This window comes from Humulus lupulus, chromosome 7 (assembly GCF_963169125.1).
Source record: "Humulus lupulus chromosome 7, drHumLupu1.1, whole genome shotgun sequence".
Lineage (NCBI taxonomy): Eukaryota > Viridiplantae > Streptophyta > Magnoliopsida > Rosales > Cannabaceae > Humulus > Humulus lupulus.
Genome location: NC_084799.1, coordinates 180,558,479 through 180,567,941, shown reverse-complemented (window position 1 = coordinate 180,567,941; position 9,463 = coordinate 180,558,479). Strand labels below are relative to the sequence as shown.

The window sequence follows — 9,463 nt, the reverse complement described above, 5'->3', positions numbered from 1 at the left end:
AAAATTTATTTTACATATACCATAATATTAAAATATTTAGAATAAAATAATAATTTGTTAAAGAGCATATTTGTTAATATGTAATATTAAAAAAGTAGTTAAGCTATTTTACTACAAATTAAAAACATAAATATTAAATTACTTTCACGCGAGTCATTTTGCACCTAATCACCTTTTAATATTTTATGAATGTCATACATAAAGCATATTCATATTGGAAAGTGATATTTACCAAAATAAAAACTTTTCATACACCAACTTTTTCATACTTTAGCTCTAGTTCTTTTTTCAATTTTGCCAATTTCCTTGTTCTTTTGTCATTCTTGCTTCACAATGGTACTACTGAGAAAACCACATTTATTTTCGCAGTATTGGGATGAATATGTAAAGAGGATAATCATGAGCAATGATAAAAAGCTCAATTCTAGAATCCAAGCTGCTGGTGTTGTGTAGTGTGTGGCCAAGAGAAATAGATGAAACTACAATGCTAAAAAATTGCAAAAACGACCAATACTTTCGGCTACATTTGCGAAAATGAAAGATGATATCAAAGCACCAAACTGAGGTTCTAATGAATAGCATCGACTACAGATACATATTCAAACTTTACAAAACATGGAGCATCTGTTAATGTTGAGGTACAACCGGTCTCTTTTCCAACATCTCGTAATGAAGCACGAAATTATCCTGCAACCAAATCTTATAAAGTTAAATTGAATGGGCTATAGAAAACATTCATTTGGAACCAAGTCAAGATCATTGTCCAAACAAAGAAATACGAAATGTTGCAGTAGCAGGAAAAAGATTCCAAGTTCAAACCTTGCGGATAGTTTCAAATGTGTTTGGATCGAAACAATGATAGGATCCTCTCTCATAGGTGTTTGTTTTAACAAGTGGCTCCATGTTGGGGACTCTTATGAACCACAAACGGTGTTCCTTGTGATAAAACCAGCCTCTGTTATAACTGCAACCAAATGCGTTGAAGCAGTTAGTAAACTATATCTGGCTACTTGATTAAATCAATATATTTATTATGAAAAACATACAGAGTGCATAAAAAAATAAGTCCAAAGTGCTTACAGTTCATTGGCAGCATATAATTGGGCTTCATCCTTAGGCATACTACAAAAGTATAGTAACAAAAAGCACTTTAGCATCTTAAGAATTAGCCATTCAAATAGAGAAAGAGATAGGTTCCAAAAAGGGTAGCACCTGTAGAAGATATAGAATAAAGTTTCCACTGTGAACTTTGAAAAGTATCCTTGCTGCAACCACCACTAAGAAAATCAGTAAAAAAAAAGTATATAATAACAATAAATGAACTACGGAAGCTATGGCTATGGAAACATAACACACACATGTAAAGCAGGTGGTTGTTTGGCATAATAACATTGTGGCACATTGAATTCTGGATCACCCTTAGCTGGCTCATCTGACCAAGGAGAACCAAAAGTTTTGTGAAGATTTTCCGTTGAATTCAAATTTAAACCTAAAGTCGTCAAATCAATTCCAAGAGCAAGTGACGTTAGATCAGGATCACTCATCCTAATCACACTTAACAAACCAAGCAAACCATATCGATCTGGTGCAGACTGTGCTGCCTGCATGGATTTTATTCCCTGATCCTTGAATGACTGATTAACAGCTGACATTTGTTGGAGTCGAAACTGGGACTGGTTCTGATGTTGCTGATACTGCTGGATAAGCTGGTCATAAGATCCCATGCCAGATCCCATGCCAGAAACAGTGCTTGGGGAGTTCAAAGGCCTTAATCCAATACCAGGAGGACCGCTACTCTAAACCATAGAGAAAAAATGCATAAATAAATACATTATATTTTCACACAAAATAAAGAGGCTACTAGTAATTAGTTTGAAATTTAAAACACTCTTTTGCACTTCAATATTTCTGTCTGATGATTGCAACATTTCACACGTTGACATTTTAACACAAAACATTGAATTTTCATCATTTTTATTTTACTCGAACTATAATTCCAAAAATAATCTCTTTCCATTGACTATATTCTGTTAAGATTGATGCTTTCACATAATTAAGTAAACTAAACTAATTTCAGTCCCATGTTTATTTCATGAATCATCTCATCACAAATTAATATTAGACCGAAAAACTGCAAAATCAGATGACTACCTGGGAATGATACGTTGAATGTGAAGAAGGAAACATATCCGAGCCATGTAGATGCAGAAGATCCTGATTGTTTCCAGGCGTGAAGGAGACACCACTGCTACTAACTGATGGAGCATGTTGTTGTTGCTGCTGAGGACGATGAGATGAATATGTTCCTCCAAGACTGAATCCGGAAGACCTCCCCATCTGTGAATTAAAACACAAAACAATAAGAGAACCTCATTACACGTCAAGCACAGCAATTAAAGAGGAGAGCAAATGAATTATCTATTTGAGACGCACAGAGAAATGCTGAGATTGCATCATAGACATTGGGTTGTCATGAAGTTGGTCTTTCTGGTGCATCTCCATCGGATAATCAGCATTACCACCTATAAAAGTAATTTATGCAAATGCTTAAAATCTGTGCTACCAAATCATATTAAAATATAGATATCATTAATACACAGTACTAGTAGCTAACCAAAGATAGTTACATCAGTATAATTTTCCCTTTCGATGACAGAACTAATAAATATCCACATTTTCATTTTCAAACACACTTCACAGAAAGTGCTGTCTACAAAAACAAATGCAACAATCTTATGGGCAAAGGGTCGCCTGCAGCTAGATCAGTCAAAATTTCCTACAATATGCCAACCACAACTAGCCACATAGCACGCAACAAATAAACAAAAAAAAAATCAAACTAATAAGAGTTCGGTCATATTGCCAAAATCAAATCAGAATATATTTGAACTGGAATATAAAACTCCAAGCTCTAGATGTGTATCTTAACTCTTCCTGGGGATGCAAATTTTTACAACCTCAACCTTCTCCCAAAAGAAAAGAAAACAAATAAAATTTAGTACAATGGCACATCTCTAACTTGTGTCAACAAAAAATTTTAATCTCCAGAAATGCCACTATTTCTACTCTAGCTTTCAAAGCATGCAGTCCAATCACAGCAGACACAATTATGCAATCCATAGTAGAAAGCCGAATCACCTAAGCTGATATATTAAGAGAGAGCGACATAAAGGATTCAAGGATTTATATATGCATATATATACACACATATATAAGAAACAAACATTTTACCAGTGAACAAATACTGAAACAAAAAGAGAAAAATAAGGTATCCTCGTGGATGGAAAAAAGATTACAAACTCAAACAAGAAAAGATTTAAGGATTGTTTATTTTCTTTGATAATATTTTTTTAAAAATATATATATATTTAATAAGTTTAAGTTGGGCTATTTTCCTGCTGCTTCTTTATGTTGTTTTTATTATGTTAAGATCAATGAAAGAGAAGAAAAAGGAGAGAGATGGAAGAGAAGAAATATCTGAGAAGGCAGATTTAAAATAATGCACAAGCGATCTTCAAATCAGCAATAAATAAACATGCTTGTTACTAAAGGAGGGCATAGACAATAATACACACAAGGCAGGTAATATATTAGTGATGAACATATCACAAGGTTACGGTAGCAGGTAATCTATTAGTGATATACATACTACATGGTTACAATACAAGGTTATAATAGCAGAAGAAACACATTTAAACGGACAGCTTTCAACGCACTGGATATACACAGCATGTAAGACAGTAGAATGGTGATGTGTCAAATTATAACAGAGATGAATATATGGAGGACTGACCTTGCGTAGCAAAAAATGCACAGTACATACATGAGAAATAGATAAACAATTGTCACACCTTTAAATCCTGGTAAAGCAGGAAAATCTTCATTTTGGATGCTGAACTCTTGATTTTGTTGAACAATAGGACTAACACCAAGACCTTGTTTTCGTAGTGAACCTGAAATTTTTGCTCAAAAAATGATCTTCCTAATAGGACAATAAACATTGCCATTTCATCGATAAAGTAAATATTGAAGTTACCAAGTTGTCCTTGTGGTCCTCCTGCAGAGCTAGGACGACTTGTCAACTGGGGAAAATCATTTAAATCAAAAGGTGAACTGTCATTTGAATTTACATCATTCAACATCCCCATCGAGCTTAGATTATTGACTTGGACATGATTTTGTGAAAGTGGGCCTCCAGCACTTGGATAAGAATTTCCTAGCATAGAAATCACCTGTGGAGATCCTGAATCTATAAACTGTCAGCTACCCACTAAAAGATAGCACTTCTAGCATACAGCAAAGAACACTCAAAACCATAAAATAAAGAGATATCAAAAGAATCACCCAAATATTAATCAGATCAGCATTCGGTAGGCAAACATCAAGATAAAGAAACTACAAATATAATTCATGCTGTCACTAGCAACAATGTCATAAGCAAGGAACCAATTGAAGTACACAACAGCTTGAATATAAAATAATAAAACAGCATGCCTAAAAAAATTAAGACAGTTTCCTCTTAAAATCTTCATGTCCATTATAAAAATGCTAAACAAGATTTAGTCAAATTTGGCACTTTATCGTTCATTTTTTACAATTTCATTTACTTACTACATGAAATCATGTTAAAGAATGAAAATGGCATTATGTTGAAGTGTTTATGATAAAGCTACTGTTGACTACATAACTTATGAATAAGAAGCCTTCCTTGTGGACCCATAACACACTATTGACTACAAGGAAAAAAAATTACTTAAACTGACACAGACACATTATTGCTCACCTCATCCCCATCCTCATCATAAAATAAAAATTTCAAATCAACTTGATTTTATTTACTAAAAAAAATAAAATATATACTTAATACTCATACATAGAAACAACATAACATTAGCCAAATACAAACTAACACTGTTACCACATCTTCCACACAAATTTTCATAGTATACAACCACTGGAATGCAAAACATTATATCAATACAACCAGATACTCAATTTATTACCCCAAAAAAACTGAGTTATCCAACTTCACACATAGCTACAACTACAGAAATCTAACCTAAGTAAATAACATATGTTCACGTGATCAAGAAACGATATGAAATAATTAAGAGACATTGCAGAAAAGAAATTATAATCAATTCAAGGGAAAAGAAGAATCGTTACAATAAAAAAAGCATAATCAGTCACAACAATTAACTCTTCCAAAAGATATTATATGCAAACAGAATAATTATCCAATTTTGACCTTCGCTAATTCTTTTAAAGTAGTTGCAAAAAGGGCAAATGCAAGAGAAATTATAGGAAGCACAGACATCACGGTTATAAGCCATCAATTAACATATCCAGGAACAATAGGGACATATATGGTCTCAAACACCAACGTCATTGATATTTCAGTGACATGAAGATAATATTCGAGAAAATCAAAACCACACTCTATAGCAAATTCTAGTAGCATGAGACATCTCACTTAACACTTCTGTACAGCAACTCTAGCAATTCAAAGAAATATACCTTGTGGAAGCACACCACTCATCAATCTATTTTGCCCCTGTACACTTAGACTTCCAGATCCACTATTTGCACCTAGATTAAGTCGAGAAGCAAGACCAGGAACCGATATCCCTCCACCGGAGCTAATACTTCTTCCAATATTTCCCCCACCAACCATGTTCCCCATAGAGCTAGTAATCCGAGGTCCCGCATTACCTAGAATTGGCGATACCCCCAATCCTGGAACAGCATTCCGGTTACCAATTGCAGCCGAGGTTGGGAGAATACCGGGTATAGAACCACCAAGTCCATTTGTGCTATTACTGAATCCAGGGTTTACAACACTTATACCTCCCCTATTTGAGACCCCTGAATGACCATGAGAGCTACCATGTGATAGCTGGGGAATAAAGGGCAAAACAAATGAGGTCAAGTTCACAATAACAAAAAGCAGAAGAAATAAAGAAAGAATTTCAATGCTAATAATACTGAAAAAAAGAAAAAAAACTAGCATCTGTAATGTCATTAAATGAAGAATGAGGTACCTGAGAGAGAGCAACAGGAAGATTATTTGATGTGAATCGTCCACTACCGAGACTTCCAGTAGGTTGTTGAACACCACCAGAAGGAACATTATTCATTGTTGAATTTCTTGATGTTAGTGTACCTGGCATGCTTGGAACATTAAAGCTCCCATGGATGTTATGAAGCCCCTGCATATTTCCTGCCAAAAGAGCATTTAACTTCAGAAATTTTGAAGAGACAGAACTTTGAACTCAAGCAGTTTATACCCACCAGTGTGATGATAAACAGGGGATCCAGCACCAGACTGACTCGAGAAAGATGTGGTGAAAGATCGTCCAGTGCTATCTTGATGATTTGTTGTTGATCCATTCAAAGAGGACTGCGAACAGAAGCTCATTCATCAACACATAGCAAGTCCAAAACAAATGCATATGACCATTCATTGACATTTGACATGTAATGCAACATATTGTCAATTTTTCATGACATGTCAGAAGCAATGACTAGCCATGAGCAAATCTTGTTAAATTAAATAAATACATAGACGACGAATATTACATTTAGTAGACCCGACATTGCATGAGCATTAAAATGTCATGCAAAAAATCATTCCTTGCTTGAGAACAGTCCTTGCTTTGTATTGGGAGTCAAATAAGTCAGAGAACGATTTGAAACTTCTCTCTTAAAAAATTTCAACCTATAAGCACATAAAAGAAAAGACACCATGATTGTAAAAGAAATAGCTTAAATAAATATTAAAAAAAAGGTCAGAAAATCGTCCATTTGAGGATGATATACCCAAATTCTGCAAGGAATATATATGTAACAGTTTAAAATCAGTATTTGAAGACAATGAGCATGTGATATGTATATATATTCAGAAATACAGACCATTGATTCACGTTTAGATTTATGGACATGACATGGTGTGGCTGTACAAACTCTAAGATTCAACTATGCATAAAGTACATTGTACCGCATCAAATGACTGCACATAAAAGGGGACTAACTGAGTATTCTTTTGTTGTAAATATTTATAAATAAAGAATGGAGTTGCAAAGAAGATATTCAAACGTTCAGGCTTTTGAGTTGACAAAACAGGATTCATACAATTTACAAGTAAATAAATAAAAAGCGCATAAGCATAATAAAGTTGTTTCGATTTAGGCTTGCTACGCACACCCCTCCCGGAGAATGAATGGATAAAAATACAATTATTTTCAATAACAGAGCACTACTATTTTCTCTTATCGCAAAGCTGATTTGTGACGTCATATCAGAAACTAGACTACTGGTATTAGTGTCAAACTATCAGAATTTCAATTAAATCAAAATGGCGAAGTAAATAAACCATAAATCTAATATTTCGTATACACCCCGCCCCAACCCCCCGAAAACCGAGTAATAATTGTAATGAAAACATTTAAACCACTTCTTATTACAACCGAAGTCTAAACCATCGAGGAAATTCAAATATCGTGTACATAAAACCCTAACTACAGTGAAAAAAGCTAAATACGAACCACAATTCTCCGGGGGGAAAATAGCACAACAAAAAGGGAAATCAATGGCATGATGATACCTAGAGTGAGGAGCGGACCTTCGCAGAGAAAAAAGCACTGCGGGAAGTAAGTAGGGAGCAGATCTGTTGATCGTATAGATTAGGGTTAAAGTTGGGGAAAAAGACGAGTGAAGATGGCAGAAATGAGGTGAGGAAGAGAGCGAGATCGAATATGGTTTTAGGTCAGAACTTATTTAGACATCAAAAAAAAAGATAATTGCAAAACAGGGAATTTATAATGAAGAGGAAGGTGCACGGTAGTGGAAATGAACCCGCCAATAGAAATACGTCATGCAATTTTATTTTAATTTTTCGATATTTTATGTTTAACGAAATGATTTTTCTTTTTTATCATTGCTTAAAAAAAAATGATTTTTCTTTTGAGGAAAAAAAAAATTTAAGAATAAATTTTCTATTTTTATATAGAAAAATTTATGGTTTAATTTTTAGGGCAAGTGATTTTTTAAATTAAAAAATAAGAGAAATTAAATCTACACTTATATATTAAGATTTAGTAAATTTATATTTATTATAAAAATACAAATGGAAATTACTATTTTAGTCTCTAAGGGCCTGTTTGTCTCCTTAACTTCGAAGCAGTTTTCTGTTCTAAAAAATAGAAAATTATTTTTGGAAAACAAATGATGTGTTTGGCTTTGTTTTTTTATAACAGTTTTTAAAAAATTGAGTTAAAAAAGACAAGAATTTAGAAAACACCTTATTTATGTTTTCAAAAGTTGTTCTCAGTTCTCTCATTTTTCTCTCTCGATGAAAATAGAAGAAGCAGTCAATGAACTTTAATGGAGCTCTGAGCTCCTTCTCCTCCATCTCTCCGTCTCTGAGTACATTCTCCACGCACAAATCAATTGTTCTCTTCTGTACTGCTAACTGAAACGAATTCTCTCAACATTTTAATTGTGTGTTCTTCTTATCTTACACACTTTTGTGCCCTACTTTTTTTTTCTCTTCTGATTTAACATCTCCTCACATAGAAAATGTCTCTGATCCTCTCTTGCAGATCATATCTTGATGTTGCACGCTTGCTAGACCTTCACTCTGCCATTCGCCTGGTTCTTTAAGGTATCTCCTTCTATATATTTATAAATACATATACACACATGAACATGTAACACCTATATATTTATATATATTCGACTGGTTCTATATATTTTTTGTTGCTCTTGTTTTGGTAAACCTCAAGTCTAAGTTCTTTTTTTTTAACAGTGTTGATTGGTGAAAGACCCTTTGAGTGTGTTTATGGGTATTGTTGTATTTGGATGATTACTTGTGGAAGTTTGCTATATAGAACGTGTATAGATTGTTTTGGTACTACAACTCTTGCATATATATATATATATATATGTTTCTTTTTCGTTTTGTTCTTGTATTTATTGTTATGTTCATGGTTCAATTTGCACGCCAATTGTTCGAAGAAATTCCTCATCAGATGTCTAGATGATTTCACTTTATGTATGTCTCATTTATTGTATATATTACTGGGTTATATTTCTTTCAACTATTTCTATCTAATTTTCTTTCCACTTGAATCACCAGCACATATATTAGTTGAAGGAGTGGGAAATCTGTTTGGTTTACTGAGGAAATTCAGTTAGTATAGTTGTATAATTCATTTATGGGTGTTGGGTATATATATACTCTATTCTTTAGGTGAGCTGGACTCCTCAGTTTATTCTTGGAAAAGTAGTGGTCATTACTTGACATCTCTTATAGATATTTCTCAAGTTTGGTATCAAAGAAAAATATGCACACATGATAGGTACATGTTTAGGAAGGCATACAATTGAAATAAGGAATAATTAAATATTAAAGAACATACCATTTAATAGGTGGAAGAGAAAGGCAATTGTGAATACCAAGAAA

General features: G+C 33.5%; 1 protein-coding gene and 1 non-coding gene across 7 annotated transcripts; one reads left to right on the top strand and one right to left on the bottom strand.

The window, feature by feature from the left end:
• Positions 1 to 340: 340 nt before the first annotated feature.
• LOC133788890 (probable NOT transcription complex subunit VIP2) lies at positions 341 to 7,777 on the bottom strand. Of its 6 annotated transcripts, none has more exons than XM_062226530.1 (15): positions 7,604 to 7,777; positions 6,913 to 7,009; positions 6,580 to 6,718; positions 6,292 to 6,400; positions 6,042 to 6,220; positions 5,518 to 5,896; positions 4,037 to 4,243; positions 3,852 to 3,953; positions 2,434 to 2,522; positions 2,152 to 2,337; positions 1,359 to 1,796; positions 1,213 to 1,277; positions 1,081 to 1,122; positions 820 to 964; positions 341 to 687 (listed from the first exon to the last, which is right to left on the bottom strand). In XM_062226530.1, exons 3-15 carry the CDS (start codon positions 6,595 to 6,597, stop codon positions 628 to 630), a joined length of 2,019 nt encoding a protein of 672 aa, XP_062082514.1. In that variant the 5' UTR covers positions 6,598 to 6,718; positions 6,913 to 7,009; positions 7,604 to 7,777; the 3' UTR covers positions 341 to 627. The 6 variants fall into 6 exon arrangements, with proteins under 6 accessions (XP_062082514.1, XP_062082517.1, XP_062082515.1 ...); XM_062226533.1 differs by having other exon boundaries at positions 7,622 to 7,774; XM_062226531.1 differs by lacking the exon at positions 6,913 to 7,009 and having other exon boundaries at positions 7,545 to 7,777.
• On the top strand, positions 6,292 to 6,372 carry LOC133792922 (small nucleolar RNA snoR35). The gene has a single exon (XR_009874388.1). It is a non-coding gene; the product is annotated as a small nucleolar RNA snoR35 (small nucleolar RNA).
• Positions 7,778 to 9,463: the final 1,686 nt, after the last annotated feature.

Coding starts and splice junctions, on each gene's coding strand:
- LOC133788890 (XM_062226531.1), bottom strand. Junction 5,897..6,041: donor TTCCTGTTGCTCTCTCTCAG/GTACCTCATTCT, acceptor TTTATTCCCCAG/CTATCACATGGTAGCTCTCA. Junction 2,338..2,433: donor TGCAATCTCAGCATTTCTCT/GTGCGTCTCAAA, acceptor TTTAATTCACAG/ATGGGGAGGTCTTCCGGATT.